The sequence below is a fragment of the Copadichromis virginalis genome, linkage group LG19, assembly GCF_057382275.1.
Source record: "Copadichromis virginalis isolate Kocher_CV1m ecotype Utaka linkage group LG19, C_Virginalis_male_GT1.1, whole genome shotgun sequence".
In the NCBI taxonomy this organism is placed as follows: Eukaryota; Metazoa; Chordata; class Actinopteri; order Cichliformes; family Cichlidae; genus Copadichromis; species Copadichromis virginalis.
In genome coordinates, this window is record NC_140636.1 from 14,693,888 (window position 1) to 14,710,799 (window position 16,912).

The window sequence follows — 16,912 nt, forward strand, 5'->3', positions numbered from 1 at the left end:
GTGCCACTACAGCATTCAGTCAGGGTTGAGGTTGGACTTTCACTGGACCGTTGCTGCCGTGTGTGGGATCACTGTCCTGTTGATGACCTCGTGCCGATACCCTGTGGCTCTGGGCACATTGCCCTCTGACACCCTACTGACAATCGGTCATGCTCGGATGCTTCAGATCAACAAACCACCAAAACTTCTGCTTTTATCAAAGTGCTCACACTGCTGGCTGTTACTTACAGAAGGGATGGTTTTAGTTTTTGTTAAATAATTACTGAGACCGTACTATGTCACCTGAGGTTGTATTTACCTCATTTTAAGAGCAGCTAATCTTATTATGTCCTGATATGCAGCACCTTGGAAGTGAATGAGGGCGTACTTTCTGTTAAGTGTGACTGTACAGTCGCTCATCTGTGGAGTGAACCATCATTTCCAACCCAAGGTTAATGCTGCACAGCTCTGCTGGTTAGAGAAGAACCTGCTGAACTTTGCACAGTGATGCCTCCGTGTGATGATAGGGGCTGTTTATCAGCCAAACACAGGCCGATCGGACACAGCTGAGGCATCAAGCTCGATAAGAATTTAACACAAAGTGCTGACGGTGAGCTCCAGCAGGACTGAGCTGGAATGAAGCAGAAACCTGCAGTTTGATGCATTTGAAAGTCTGAGTGGAGAATCTGTGCAGGGAGTAAAACACAAAAGGCTTTTGTCTCTGTGGGTCTGAGCTCGCTCAGTCCAAGAGGCAGGTGAGGCCAGCTGTGCGACACCTGTGGCGCCCCACACACACACACACACACACACACACACACACACACACACACACACACACACGGCAGCCACCTGTGAGCCGAGGACTCTCCTTTGCCACCCGCTGCAGCCGTTATGGGAGATGCATAGCTTGTGACGGCAAAATCACAGAAGAGTCAAACACACTGACACATCATTGCTGTTCTTATACATGTGCATATACTGAGGAACTCTGCAGGTACTTAAATGCAACGTTAAAAGCTGAAAATTCCTCAGGATAAAAAGATATTTGTGCTGTTCTGACAGAGTCGATCCAAGGTGGCGCCTCATTTCTAACCACCAAGCCATAAAAATCAGAGGAAACGGCGACTTCAGATTCACGGATGAGTAATGAGAATGGGCACTGGCAGAGACGGGTTTGTAAAGTAATGAATTTGCACAATAGTCACCATCTTCTGAAACATTAAAACCCACCACAGAGAAAACTTTGAATCTCTGTTAAACCCGCACCAGAGAAAAGAAACCGCAATAAGAACAAGGAAGATGGAACTGGAAGAAAAACAAATGAGGAATGGAGACAGAATTCATCAAACTACCGATTCCTTGTTTCAGGCAGAATTTGCTTACCTACATAATCTTTATTCATGTAAATGATTGAGTCCAGTTTGCTTTCAGGACACTTTGTCTTTAAGCTTTTCAAAGGTTCGGTATTTAAAGGTGGACTGTGGTATACTGGGGAGACCTTTCACTCTCCTTTAGTGGAAAAATATGACAAGAACTACAATTTGTAATCTACAAAGTAAGGAACATGGATGAAGTGTTTGACAGAACGTGGAGTTGTACGATGGGAAACTAAAGTAATGACTTGCTGTGTTGTTCCTTCATGTAATAAGTTTTAAAGGTTGTCCACATGTGCAGGCATATGAAGGAGCAGTATGTCGACATATACAGATGGGGAACTGAAATCTACCGTAGCACATAAGAACAATGCCGGGGGGCAACGTGCAGTCGCACAGACACGAGCTGACAGCTGCTGTGTTTTTGTTCAATCACATGGGCAGAAAAGTATAAAAATCGAATCAATGTGGGAAACTTTGATCTCGGATTTGGTTCAAATAGGCCTGAAATGCTTTGCAGTATCTTTGCTATGTTTAGAGAAAAGGCTGCAGGCAGGCTCATTTCACAGCAGCTCCTCACATCAAACACTTCTGAGTAACAGTTTTATTTTTGGCTCTGGAGAAAATGGGAAACTACGATGACACCGAGATGGCTTTTTCCCCCCAGAGCAGGGAACGATGGGCTCTTTGTCCTCATCTGACCATCGAGGAACGAGGAATGCGTACATCGCCTCACAGAAACACAAACACCCACACCCAGCCTACCTCGGTGGCAGGGGTCCACACAGCGCTGCGCAGCAGTTGGTGAATATGTTTCCATAGCTGTAGGGGTTATAGTTGTCCTTCCCTCTTTTAGATGACCATGAACCTTTTATCTGCAGAGATGCAAAGCTTCAGTGAGACAGATAAATATCCAAAGTGTCATCGATAAACAGACGCTGCTGTTTGTGTCTAATCTGGAGCTCAAGCGGGCCGTGCGCACTTCTGTCCCGTGACCTTGAAAATTATCATCGCCATTCTCGAATCAGCTGAGCTCACCAGCGAAGCTCGAGCACCACTCACTCACAGTCTGAGGTGAAAAGGAGTTACAGCTGTGAGTCCATGCTTCTGTGCAGCTAATGAACACACACCATACAGATGAGCAAATAATCAGAAACTCCATTAAAAACGCTTCTTTTAAAAGGATTAAAATGCACACATCAGCGTGTTTGTAGTTCCCAGATTTTCAGGCTAGCAAGGAACCAACGTCACTGAGAACTTTAAAGAACGAATATTTAAAAGTATTTGCCTGTCATATGTAATCAGTCCACAACCACTAGATAAACATAAGACTAGAAAAATAAAGATAAAAAACACAGTGCCGAGGTCCATAAGGGAAGGTAAGGGAAAAAGGGAGGGTAAAAAGCGGCGAGATGGACGGCAAGCCAAGTGCACCGGCGCCATCTTTCAGATTAAAACCTGAAAATCATTGAAACAGTAAAAAATAACAACTACATGTGATGAGCTGGAATTTTAGAAGTTAATTTTGAATTGTATGCTGGGAATATGCTTCTGAAAAAAGTTGGGACGCGGACGTGTTTATGTAGTTTTTTTGCAGAATGTGAAATAAGCCACACCCACACTTCAGCATTAATGAGGCCATTACACGTTTGATTCAAGCTGCACCAACGCACACTCACGGTGTCGGCTCCTGAACTGTTCGCTCTCCTCTTTCCCAAATGGTCCAATTTTGTTACCCATAAATATTTGGTCCAGAGGTCAGTGTACTCAGTGACCCGATGGCTCAGGGCCAGCTACTGGCCTTATGTTACTTGTGAAGCAAACCGGCTTAAACAACTCATCAATATTTTTGATCATTTCTATCAGAATTTAAAAATGAAGAAACCGTTTCAGGAAAATGAAATAAAGAAACGTTGCTTAGTGTTGAGGAAACTGCAGGAAGGCACCGCGTGTGCTGCAGGATGTGAGAACGAGCGTTTCCCCTCACATTTGTGACAACAAATAGAAAAGTGTTCTCTGTGAATAACAACTTTTCAAAGACTTGGCTTCTGTTTCTCCACAGTGAAAAGGCGATCACATGTGTACTTTAACATGGAGACGGAGCCTCTGTTACCATCCTGGGCTAAAATTCAAAGCAGCTGCTCAGTCAGCTTCAACATGAAGAAAAAGTCTTTCACGCATAAATTAAAATCAAGCCTAACCCTGCGAGCCCTCCGCTAAATATACTTAAAATCTTTCGATTGAAATGATTTGGCAGATGTAGAATATGACGATGAATAAAGACGCTGTGTTGTTGTACTATTACAAAAATGGGCTCGTTTTCTTCTCTCGGGCCAGTAAAGCTCTGATCCGCTGCCTCGGGCTTCCTGTGGGGAGCCCCTCCCCCACTGAGTCTAATCACGTTAATATTAAAACTAACGAGCAGTTCGACGCTGCAGCAGGTGTGACGCTTTAGTATCACACAACTTTTCTCGTGTCGTGTGCCCGCTACTTTCCAGTTGCTGGCACCGAATTGAAAATGAGTGAATGAACCAATAAAAAGATCAAATGGTTTTAGTGCCGTTTCAATTTAAAATAACATTTTATGGCGTTCCTGCCCCTTTAAATGGAGTCTGTTAGCACACGACACATGTGAACATTCTGCCTCGTTTCTGCAGCGTGTGGTGTAATGCACTTTGTGTCCATACTCACGTCTTCATTGGTGGTCTGGTTGGAGCTGATCAGGTAGGTATGGAAGCCTGAGAGGCCCACGATGGACCACACAGAGAAGAAACACACCACCACTTCCAGCACAGTGACACAAAGAAGTCAAGGAATAACTCTGCTGTGGTGTTCATGCAGTGACAGATGATAATATGAAAGCTCATACAACCCACGGAGCCAGCCCGAACACCGAGGTGCTGCCGTAGCAGCGAGCACACTGACCCACAGCCTGAGGACCGCCCTCCTCTCGCCAGTACTTCCCAGTTACCAGTTCGTTTGGCTCGTACTGCTCATTTTCTCTACTCCACATACACGCACTGTTCGAGATGAATCCTCTACACAAACAAACACCGCTGACTCTTAATGTGCACTACCTCCAAGGATGACACATACAAATACCCAGACACCATAACTAAGTGCCTGAAGGGCTGCTGGAAAATGCTCAGTAGGTTAGCATCATACTGCATCCTCTCAGAAACTTTACATAATGCCCTCACGCTCTTCTTCTCTCTCCTCCAATCTCTTCCTCCTCAGCAAGGACAAAACATGTCATCATTCTTCGAGCACAAAGGCCTGCTGCGATAGTATCGACTGCAATTCAGCTTTATTAAAGCCCTGTAGGACAGCAGACTTTATCAGCGTGGCTTGGCACATTTCTCTGCCTCAGAAAGTTATCGCACTCAGGCACAGAGAGAAGGGCAGCGAGAGAGCGGCGGTGTGGCAGCCCGTGCTCTGAACCGGATTTGTGTTGTACACCGAGCACTGGGATCATTTAGAGCCGCTCTTCATTTCTACCTCTAAACGGGCTTATCAGTCCTGACCTCGCACGACCCCACGCCGTATTTAAGTGAGAGAAGACATCAAAATGCTTAAAGCAGAAGAAAATGCATTAAAGGGCTGCCAAAATAGTCACGAGCTGCTTCATGATTAAAAGCGAATAAAAGCGAGGCTCTGCTGCCTCCACCTAACCTTCTGCAGTAGAGGCCACATTAACTCCAAATCATCATGTGAACAGTTCACAGCTAAAAGGCTGCGATGAACCTCTTTGCTCAACTTTATCTGACTTACAACAGTCCAGACGTGGCTACAATAAACACAATAATTGTAACAACACCCACACACACCGTCTGAGTCACATGACACAGCTGAAGAGCGACGCAGAGACGAGTCAGAGCCATAAAAATTTCGCTGTCCTGCGTGCCGCGTAAGCCCCGCAGTACAAGACTAATCAGATGCATGTAAGTCATGCAAGAGACACAGCTGGAGAAAATAGCAGAGCGATGGAAGGCATGCAGATAAATCTGACCTATGGAATAATCTGCATGTGTAACATCAGAGTAATCATTGGGAATATAAATGTTTGTGAGAACGCTGGCCGAAATTCAGGTTTATACAGAGCCAGTTCACCACAGCGTTCACCTCAAGGAATTTTATATAGAACAGATCCAACAACCAGAGCAGCGCTCGGCATCCTGGGAAGTCCCAGAGCAACCTGAGCCTCAGAAAGACAACCAACGGAGTCACCTGATCCATAAGCTTTAAAACAGAGTTTGAATCTTAAAAGTAGAGATAGTGTCTGCTTCCTGAATCCAAACTGGAAGCTGGGTCCACAGAAGAGGGGCCTGAAAACTGAAGGCTCTGCCTCCCATTCTACTTTTAAATACTCTAGGAACAACAAGTAGGCCTGCAGAGCGAGAGCAACACGCTCTGTTAGGATAACAGCTACGAGTTACTGAGGTCCTAAAGATATGACGGGGCCTGATTATTCAACTAAATTCAGCCAATGCAGAGAAGCTAATTTGGGATAAATATGATGTCTCATGTTCTCTAGTCCCAGTTAGTGTTTAAGATCACATGAAGGTTTTTCTAGTCTGATGATGAATTACAATAACCCCCACGACAATAATCAGCAGTTCTCCAGCATCACTCAGGCAGATGTTGCCATTTTTAACAACGCTGATGAGATGAAGGACAGCAACGATACATGTGTGATTAACGTGACTGCTTAAAGAAATATCCAGGTTTAAGTCGACACCGACGTGGAACAGTGAAAGGATATCTGGCAGGACTGTTTTTGAGCGCGCTGAGGAAGCCGTTTTGATGAGAGCCTGTGAAAGGGAAAAACAGTTTCTGTTAGAGCAGCACGCAGCTCGTGTTTGCTGTTTGCAGAATGTGGGACTTGTATGAGATACTGAGCACTACGCCATTACCTGCTGCAAACACTGTCCTGAGTAAAGGTTAAGAGTTGACAAGAAGAACTGAGCTCAGCCGAGTGTGCCGCTTTAATTGGCTTTCCAATTTAGCTTCCAAGTGTGTAGAGAAGCGGCACAGAGCCAGATGAAGGAGCTGGCCCCCAATAAGTGGTTATAGGGAGCATCTCTACCTACTGTGTTCTTCATTCATTCAGACTTACAAAGTGGATTAAAGGTTACAATCAGTATCTATGAAGGACTGCAGCCACCTGTATACCCACTCTGAGCCAGGAACATTTTTAATCATCCCTACAAGCTAATCCTGACCCACGCTGCTGTTCCCAGCACTCGCAGTCATGTATCCATGGCTTCAGAGGACATTAGTCCAAACTTCGTCTAACTGTAACTCAACCTTAAGCTAACTGCATGTAGCCTTTTAAATAAAAGGGAGATTGCACGTTAACATGAGCACGTAGGTCCATCTTGTAAATTTGCTGCAGTCCCTGAAGGCTGGTGAGGTCAGAATCATACGAATACCACAAAGACACGATCACTAAACCACAGATGATCTGTAGAAACAGTGACTTACAGGATGCTGTTTCACATTAAGACAGATTTAATTTTCCTCTATTGTTTGACAGTCTGGGAGAAAGATGTCAGAGATATGTCGTCAGCTGTGTGGGTTCAGTATTTTTCTCAAATCTATTTTACAGTCCTGTCTGGTAGATGTGGGCATGTTGTGATTCGCTTTAACAAACTCATCTAGAGCAGGTGGATGCCACGATATGAAAACTCAAACACAACTATTCTCCCAAATTAAGAAACACATGCAGATATAATTTTACACTGATATGAATCTGTTGCTTACAGATTCAGTCTGTTGATTGTAATGTTGTCCAAACTGGTGAGACACAATGTTGATGTGCAACTTTTTAGGCCTCGCTAGTTACAATGTTACTAATGTCTAAAATTTGCTCAACAAAATTTGACACAACTTTTCTAACTTGTGTTTTAAAAGTAGGGCTGCCACAAACGATTATTTTGACAGTTGACCAGTCACCGATTATTTTTGCGATTAGTCGACTAATCAGATCATCATCCATTGGACGTAAAACGAACAGCTTATTGCACCAGCAGCATCTGCTCTTATATAACTATCATTAGCTTACAGCTTTAAGTGTTTAAGGTATGTGCTAACTAAAAATAAAGACAAGATGATAGTTTATTAAACTTTAATGAAATTTGCAGATTGTTTCGGTGAAGTTTAATAAACTCCTTGCTTTCTAAAATATAACAGGACACCTATATTCTCCAGCATCTCACACTTCTGATAATCAGCTGTTTATTCAGCTGTGTAAAAACTATAACTTTAATCTCAGCCAAACAGATTTACTCAGGAACAAATAAAATACTGAAAAAAAAGCCAAACAATAACATTTTTAAGTTATCTAAATGATTTGTATATCATGTTTAACCTGAGTAGCGAAAGACAGCGGTGGGTTTGAAAACGATTTGCCAGGAGTCCGGTGTTCTCACGGGCTCTAGTGAGCCTTGACCCCGGCTAGCTATCGAGCTAGTGGGTAACAGACGTCTCCGAAAACGTCGGAGCGCTTTTGAAAATATGTGGTGTCTTGATAACCTGAGCAGGTATTTGAGGTTTACACAGTTACATTCTCACCTGAAAATATGTTAAACGTTTATTTTGTGACCCAGAAAGAGTAATATTAAAACTAACTAGCTGCTGCCATTGTTGGAAACTGAGCAGAGCTGGGCCGCACTATGAATTCTGGGTAGAGCTGGGCGATATGAGATTTTTTCATATCACGATATGTTTTTTTCATTTCAGGCGATAACGATATCTATCACGATATAAGCCAAATAACTATATTTGTAAGATTTAAATGTGCCGTTGCTCACAAGTAAAATGTGAAATAATCAGCAGCTTATTTTGATTGAAATATTTATTTCCCATAATAAGTTCAACAGGGGAGATGTACTTAAAAAAATGAGACTTTTTCAGATAAATAAAGGCAAATATTGCAAACTACACAAAAGGCAGCCGCTAAAGCGTTTAAGTTTCAAAATAGAACAAACAAAAGACTAATAAATTGTCAATTCCACTTAGAAATTATTAATTATAAAAATAAATCTTAGTTTGTTTTACAGAAGAACAGACAAAATTGACTAACTTTTGTCAATATCAAATAAACTGAGAACTAAAAGGAAATTCTCAATCTCTCCTTGTTGTATAGCTGAGCTTTTCAAACAGTTTTATCAGTTACTTTAATCTGACAAAAGCCGAATGACGAATTAGTGCTTCCAGTCAGAGATTGAGCATGCACCGCTTTATTGTATTTCCAGGCTTGCTTTCGACACAATTTACAGTGTGCGCTACTCTGTTTGACTTGAAATAGCCGAAATACCTTCACACTACGGAACTTCTATGGCTCTTCCGTTCGACAATCTCTCCGGCATTGGAACCATCATCTGTTTTATCTTCGGTAACCTTCGGTCACGCTCTCAGTTGATTTTTCTCTAGTCGGCACACTCATTTCCTCCATTACCGGGCGGCACGGCGACTGGCTGCTTTCCAAAACAAATACACATGTGCGGCTTGGCGCTTGTGCTGTACGTAAGAAGTCACGTGACGTGACGCTGCAGCTGTGATTGTGCACTACTTAATTTGGATTGGCTGTTCCTTTTTTTTTTTTTTTTTTTTTTTTAAGAGGACAAGAGCAGTGAGGCCTATCGCAATAGTTTAATTTTTCTATCGAGAAAAAGTTATTTCGCAATACATATTGTTATCGTTCTATCGCCCAGCTCTAATTCTGGGACAGCTTCTTCTTCTTCGGGGTTTAACGGCAGCTGGCATCCTTGTAAATGCAGTGCTGCCATCTTCTGTTTCAGTCCGTTATTACACTCTTAAATCCTACTACTTATTCCTGCATCTTTTGGGATCTTACAAAGCTTCAAACGACACGTCGACTATTAAATCAGTCGTTGACGATTTTGATAGTCGACGTAATCGTGACTAGTCAACTAATCGTGTCAGCCCTATTTAAAAGAGAGCAAAGTTCCAGTATGTCCACATCAGTCATTAACTAAACATCAGAGGACCTACAGCTCAACCTTGAGGTTCACCAACAATGTTATTGTTGTACTGCTAATATGTATTCATTTTCTGTCTTTAAGACATGATTTTATCCACCTGATTACACGAGATGAAAACAGTAAACTTCGATAATTTGGTAAGGATTAGCTGTATGAGAAGCTCGACTACACATCTACGATCCTACTTAACGTCCACATTTTGGTCAAAGAAAAAGACCAAAACTGCAAAGGATACAATAATCTGTTTTGTGTCCCCATAAGAAAGGCTCTGTGATATGTCTCGCTCCCCACAACATGAGCAATACCTGAAGACACACACACGGAGCCCAACAACCCGCTGCCTGCTCCCAGCTGGAAATATGGTAAAGAGCCAGAAAGCTGCAGCTTTTCACGACGCCCACTTACAACCTGCTGACTGGAAACAGCCCGGAGGACTGTGGGTCTGCACTACGCCTGAGAGCACGCGTCCTTGTGGATACTTACTTAAAATGATGTGCGTGATGACGAAGGCGAAGATGAAGATGGTGAGGAAGGAGAGCGAGAGGATGAACATGTAGAAGAAGCGGTAGTTCCTCCTCCCCACGCAGTTCCCCACCCAGGGACAGTGGTGGTCGAAGCGCTCTGTGTGGAGAGGGAGAGACGAACAAGTTTATTCCGGTTTCAAGGACAAGCGCACCTAACGTGGCGATCCTCCAACGCTTCGGTAAAACTGGCTGAGACATCACGTTTCTCATAAAGCACAGATGTTCACAAACAGAACCAGGTCACTTCAGTGCAGATAAACAGCACAAATCCTGAACTGTGGGAAACTGGGGGAAAGGGGAAGTGTCCCTCTGGGTCTTGGCATAATAATATAAAACATTTTCACAAAGGACAACCTTCCTATTTATATAACGAGCTAATAGAGAAATGATGTGTTTCTTACATGACTGAGTAAAACTCTCCCTGCCACAGTGGGACGAGGTTAAAGCCAAGAATGTTTGAAATCGACTGCTTGAATAAAATTGCTGGTAATTTTTGATAAACTGCTCTGTAATTCTTGATGTAGTTTGAAACCTTCAGCTGCTTGTGAAATCCTTACCATTAAAAGTCAGCCGGTGACATTTTATTCAGCCGAACTGAAAGCAGCTCCAGGGCACCAATCATGTCACTGATTGCTGTTAGAGCTGTTACTTCATCAGTCTCACTCCACAGTCCCATGTCTGAATGTGGAACACTAGCTGTGCACAGTGGTAGCCCCTTAACTAATTAATCAGAGCCATTATTGGTTTAGTGAGATGACATGACCTCGATTTGTCTCCATGAATCAACGCCTGGTTAAACCGGTGCCTCCCTTTAGACAAACACTGTAAACACTAACAGTAAAAGCTGCCGATCACAAAGTCTGCCCCCGATCGTTACCGTTAGGTGACCGATGATTGTGGAAGAAGGAAAAACATGTTTTATATGGTAATTGTGGGCTCTTTGGCTCAAGGGATACCACAGGGTCGCGACACTGCTTTTTCAAGAGTGTTTTCAGATCTAAATAACATAAAAACAAAAGTTAAAATCCATCCTCGATACACGACTTGACTCTCTTTATCATCTTTGAAAATCAAATTTAGAACTTAAAAATTCAAAGAATCTGCAGAAATGCAGATCCCAGCGCACGAAACAATATTCTGCAGCGATTAAAGGATGAAGTGTAAAATAGACCCGTTTCATCTCGTTACCTTTACACTTTATGGATCAGGTGGAGACTACGGCTAACACAAGATGAGACGGCAGTGATATTAACCTATAACGAAAACTAGAGATGGACCGAGCCGATATTACGCATCGGTCCAATACTGACCTAAATTACTGGATCGGATATCGGAGAAAAATAAAAAAATTTAATCCGATTCATTAAATATCACAAAAGCACCTCACAAAACTTGCGACATGGCATAACTCAGCTCATAACCTTAGCACGTCGGAGCAGTGTGCTCACGTGATAGAGCGGCTGTGGCGTGCGAGACCTGTCAGCGGTCTGGTTGAGCATTTGTAGCCTCGCTACCAAATCATTTCATCTCCAAGAAAGTGATCCCAGAGAGAAGTAAAGCAAGTGTGTAAGTCCATCTCTGAATGTTTGTAAAGCATTCCCACATTAAGCTTAACAACTGATATATGGAGCGACTGCCTCTCCCTCCCTATCCTGCCGCTACTTCAATCGTGAAACTGCTTAATGATCAGCTGATCGGCTTTTCTGTCGTGACTCCGTCTCTCTTCTTTGTTTTTGGCCCACTTCGCGCCAGAAAGAGGAAACCAGCGGCTGAACAACAGCAGCACTATTAACTTTGATAAGCTGTTGTAAGAATTTATTTAATATTACTTTCTACACCAGGATCTTTTCTAAGTAGCTGACGGCTGGTAACTGTGCAGGGGCCGATCTAGCAAAGTTTAGCCAGGGGGGCCGATAGGGCATTAACAGGGAAAAGGGGGCACAAAGACATACTTTTCTTTCTTATTCTCAGATAAAATGTCGAGCTTTTAATAAATAATTATCTGAATCTTACACCCAAAGTTTTAATCTGATGTAAAATGTATAGAAGTCCATTACTGTATATAGTAACTGTTAAGTCTAATATACCCTAGTAAGCTATAGTACTTTTTCCTTTGGGAAGATGCCATCTGTGCAGTCTGCAGTTCTGTTGAAGAAAGATGTTGAATCTATTTAATTATTGTAGAAAAATTATTGATTTCTGTGCATTATGGGGTTTGTTTGTTTTTTCGTGCATTAAATTAAAGTTGATTACGTCAATTAAGCATCACGAGGCGGAGGGTGGGGGGTGTTTACTTTTCTTTTTTTTGCTGGGGAGTTGGCAACCCCATTAGGTAGGTTATTTAATATTTCCACTAAGTACTCTTTAACATACCAGAATAGGGAGGATGGAGCAGGTTTATTAGATTGATCAGTGTTGCTGAACTATGAAATATTTTGGGTGCAGTGTATTTTTTGCATAGACTAGCTTTAGTTTTGCTTGTTTGTTTTTTTTGTTTTTTTAAAACTTGAGTATCAACTTATACAAAATGCAGCAAGATATTTTTTTAAAAACCGCTTTATTCATTATAAAACACACTATATCGGATTTATATCGGTATCGGCAGATATCCAAATTTATGATATCGGTATCTGACATTATAAAGTGGTATCTTGCCATCTCTAACGAAAACTATCGCCCTCTTGTTTGTTTTGCTTACGTAGTAATGTCATTTCCCTAATGGGGTCATTAAAACTTCATCTAACAAAATAAGCATCAGAAAAAAATGAATCACAGCAAACGATCCTGAAGTCCACTTTCCACAGCATCCACTCACAGCTCAATCACAGACCCCACTGTACACACTGTACAGAAAACAACAGAATACGACTGCAGGGAAAAGGAGGTGGCATCTGTGTGCTTCACTTTTATAAGCTTCCTCTATGACTCCCGAGGGGATAGCCCTCTTAAAAGGAAGTGACTCTGCCATCCTCCTATCCTCCGCTTGCACCAGGGAGGGCCTATCCATTCTGGCTCCTTACTTATTTAAGAGCTTGTTATCCCCCTGGCTTTTAGAGCAGCAGCGGCGGGGAGCGAGAGAGTCGAGAGGCAGGGAAACACTGCCAGAGTAATCCCCATTTACAGTTTAAGAATAAACGCCAGTCGAGAGAAGAGGTCCCAGAAAAAGTCTTATCAGTCATCCAGCTCCCAAACCATTTTTCATCATTAGTCGGGTGGAGGCCGAGAGCTTAGAGAGCAGCCTGGAGAGTCGAGTTTATCACCCACACCCACCTGCAGCGTGGAGCCCAACTCTTTGTCCCGTTTCACTTCCCTCCATCTGTGACTCACAGCTGGAATCTAAACGGCGTGTTTAGAATTCATAACCAAGGATCTTTATGAGCCGCCCTGCTCTGTGACCATGTTTGGTTTGGGGAAAGCTTTTTGATTCCATTTTCCGCTCATTTACTTCGCTGTGTGTTTTGGGGCCTTTTCTGCTACGTTTCACAATGTGATTGCGTGCATATAAAGTGCACACATTCATTAAAACGTGCCCCTCTGTTTGCCAGGATACCTGCCCTTTTATATCTGCGCTCAGCTTCCAATCTTCCTTCCTGTCAGCGTGCATCTGTCACATCTGCTTACCGCCACATCTTTTTCCCGTGTTTACTACTTCCTCATCTTTGTCTCCCAGGTTTTCAGTTCCTCTTCTGACAAGGAAACAGACAATTCAAAGACTGAGCTGTCTCTGAAGAGTGAGGCGCACAAAAACCCAGATGAGACAGATACAGACACAAAGGTCTCTGCATCTCTGTCTCCATCTTTTAATAATTACCTTGCTGTGCCTCGGTTCTCTCAGGAGACGCAGCATGTGGTTTTATAGAGCAGCAAAACCATCTCAGACGGTTGGTTTCTAATTCCCGTCTACTCTGTGGATGCCAAACACCTCCAACCACACAGTGTCTGCTGTATATTCCCAGAAGGCCTGCATCACTAGCTAAACATTTATATATACAGGTTCATATATGTTCATATGTACAGGTGCAAAACTAAACTGATTGTAAAATCATTTTGAACCAAACAATTTCCAGGATGTAGTTTCCTGTTGGAAAAAACAGGTTTGGTCTGAGTCAGAGGACAGCAGAAGCTGAACAGTTTGCTTTTATCCTCGCGTGTTAAGCCTCTCCTTTTCCATGTTTCTGTGTCTCTTCAGTTCACCAGGAACTAAAATAGCCTGGTTTTCTATACAGAGAGAAAAAATAATGAGGATTGGGGACAAAAATACTAAAACAACAACAACAAAAAAGGAAGAGCCGGACTTCCACTGCTTCTAAGTATCGTCTATAATGACGTGAGACAAAAGGCAGTTGGAAGTGACTTGAGTTAAATTTAAAAGAATATACCAAAGACCTATTGCTTTCAATCCCACACAGGCACACAGCACAGAACAGCTGTTTTACAGCTCTCTGATGAAACACTTTGGCTTTAATGAAACATCTTTACCTTCGTAAACTATTATTTCTTCTCTGCAGGTTGTAAAACTCCCAAAAACACTTTAATGAAACCCGATCTAGTTTTGTTGGGGTAATAACATTTTTTACAAAGTGATGATTTGACCTTTTCACACATTGCTGCCCAGAGACAGCTAGCTTCCACATCTCACTTTAAACCTACATTTCTACTAATAGCCACCAGGGGGCATGCCGGTCTTATTGGCTCTCTCCATCTTTTTATACAGCCTATGTTGCTGATCTGTTCTGCTATTATGTTTTAATATTTTTATTTCAATAGATCCTACTTATTAAGCTTCTCACTGAAACGTATTTAGATTTGATTTTTCTCCATCCATCCATCTTCATCCGCTTTATCCGAGGCCGGGTCGCGCGGGCAGCAGCCTAAGCAAAGAGGCCCAGACCTCCCTCTCCCCAGCCACCTCCTCCAGCTTATCCGGGGGAATACCAAGGCGTTCCCAGGCCAGCCGAGAGATATAATCTCTCCAGCGTGTCCTGGGTCTGCCCCGGGGCCTCCTCCCGGTGGGACATGCCTGGAACACCTCACCCAGGAGGCGCCCAGGAGGCATCCTCGTCAGATGCCCGAACCACCTCAGCTGGCTCCTTTCAATGTGGAGCAGCAGCTGCTCTACTCTGAGCCCCTCCCGGATGGCCGAACTTCTCACCCTATCTCTAAGGGAGAGGCCAGCCACCCTTCGGAGGAAGCTCATTTCTGCCGCTTGTATCCGTGATCTCGTTCTTTCGGTCACTACCCACAGCTCGTGGCCATAGGTGAGGGTAGGGACGTAGATCAACCGGTAAATTGAGAGCTTCGCTTTTACACTCAGCTCCCTCTTCACCACGACGGACCGGTGCAGCGTCCGCATTACTGCAGCTGCAGCCCCAATCCGTCTGTCGATCTCCGGCTCCCTTCTCCCATCACTCGCGAACAAGACCCCGAGATACTTGAACTCCTCCACTTGGGGCAAGAACTCATCCCCGACCCGGAGTGGGCACTCCACCCTTTTCCGGCTAAGAACCATGGCCTCAGATTTGGAGGTGCTGATCCTCATTCCCGCTGCTTCACACTCTGCTGCGAACCGTTCCAGTGCGAGCTGGAGGCCCTCACCCAATGAAGCCCGATTTGATTTTTCTATTTGAGCTTATTTTGTGATCCTGAATTTGTTTATTGACCATGCCTGGATTTTATGTTTTGGCTGCTTTAACATAAGACTTTCCTGATTCTTGGATGAATAAAAGCTTGTTTCTGACCTCACTGACCTTTAATTAAAATACATATAACCCAGGAAGTGGATAGAGAGCGAATAGATGCCCCAGGCTTGGTCTCGACACTCCAAATCCCAAATTCCTAATCTGCAAACAGCATAACTGCCACTCACCCACACAGTTGTCACAGAGGCTGCAATGGGAGGCACGCGGTGGTCTGAAGATCTTGCAGGTGAAGCAATACTTCAGTTTGACTGTCTGGCCGTTGATGACCACCTCCTTAGTCCTGGGAGGGGGCCTGTAGCCGGTACCGCCATTAGCCACATCTTGGGGAAAATAAAGGAGAGAGACATAAAGATCAAAGAGAAAAGACACCTGATGTCAAAGCTCCCACATACGCTGCAGCGTGCACGTGGCGTTATTGCTGTGGGCGTGTTATCACTACTGCACTGGTAGGGTGACACCAGATTCAAATACATTAAAAACAAGGAGAATACTTGTCACAGGATTACTACTGAAGTGCCAAAATTTAACTCAATATTAGACAGAAAATCTAGTGCATGATGCATGTTATGAAAGGTGATCCTGTCCACTACTGAACTGATAAATCCATTGATAATCCTGGTCTTTACATTTAAAATGATCCAGTTTGCTTTTGAGTGCCTGAATATGAGTAACTATAGATGGAAATGGTTGTAATTCCTAAACAGTTAAAGCAACACTTGCTGAATCAAAGCTGAAAGTCTGCACTATAATCACGTCTTGATCCTGTGTGGTTAACAGAGGCAAAACTACACACCGTGTGTCGCTGTTCAAATACTAACGAACCTGACTGTAAAACTGCACCCAGGTCAGGCACTACTAAGTGGAATTAATACAACAATGCTCAGATTCCATTATGAAAAGAAAAAAGAAAACCGCTGCCAAGCTGCTCTGAATGGCTTCTGGTGGCGGAAGACAGCGGAGATGACAGGCTAAACGGTAAAGATGAGCGCGATGGCGGTCGTGAAAAGGTATAGACTGGATCCCATTATTGCTCTGCTTGCTTTGAGCACTCTTACACATGCTGAGAGCAGGAGATTGTGTGAGTGGGAAGATAATTTTGTGATCATTTACACAGAAGCCTGTAGCATTGCCAACAGAGTGGTGTGTGTGTGTGCGTGCGTGCGTGCGTGCGTGCGTGCGTGCGTGCGTGCGTGCGCAGGGGGTACGGGCTGACAGGCTTATGTGGGTGTTTGACATTTCTAAAGGCAAGCAGAGGAAATGCAGCCACAAAGTTCTCTTCTATTGAATTTGTCTCATTGTGGTCGCTGCCTACAGAGCGCCATCCCAGTCTC

At 43.5% G+C, this 16,912-nt stretch overlaps 1 protein-coding gene across 5 annotated transcripts in view; it reads right to left on the reverse strand.

The window, feature by feature from the left end:
• The window catches only part of LOC146685785 (palmitoyltransferase ZDHHC14-like), a 72,672-nt gene that overhangs the window by 20,266 nt on the left and 35,494 nt on the right, over positions 1-16,912 (reverse strand). For all 5 annotated transcript variants that reach the window (XM_085441751.1, XM_085441753.1, XM_085441752.1 and 2 more), the window contains exons 4-8: positions 15,749-15,901; positions 9,842-9,979; positions 6,115-6,163; positions 4,044-4,146; positions 2,118-2,227 (exon numbers count right to left, since the gene is read on the reverse strand). In XM_085441751.1, coding sequence (XP_085297877.1) covers positions 2,118-2,227; positions 4,044-4,146; positions 6,115-6,163; positions 9,842-9,979; positions 15,749-15,901 — 553 coding nt within the window. The remainder of the gene's footprint in view (positions 1-2,117; positions 2,228-4,043; positions 4,147-6,114; positions 6,164-9,841; positions 9,980-15,748; positions 15,902-16,912) is intronic.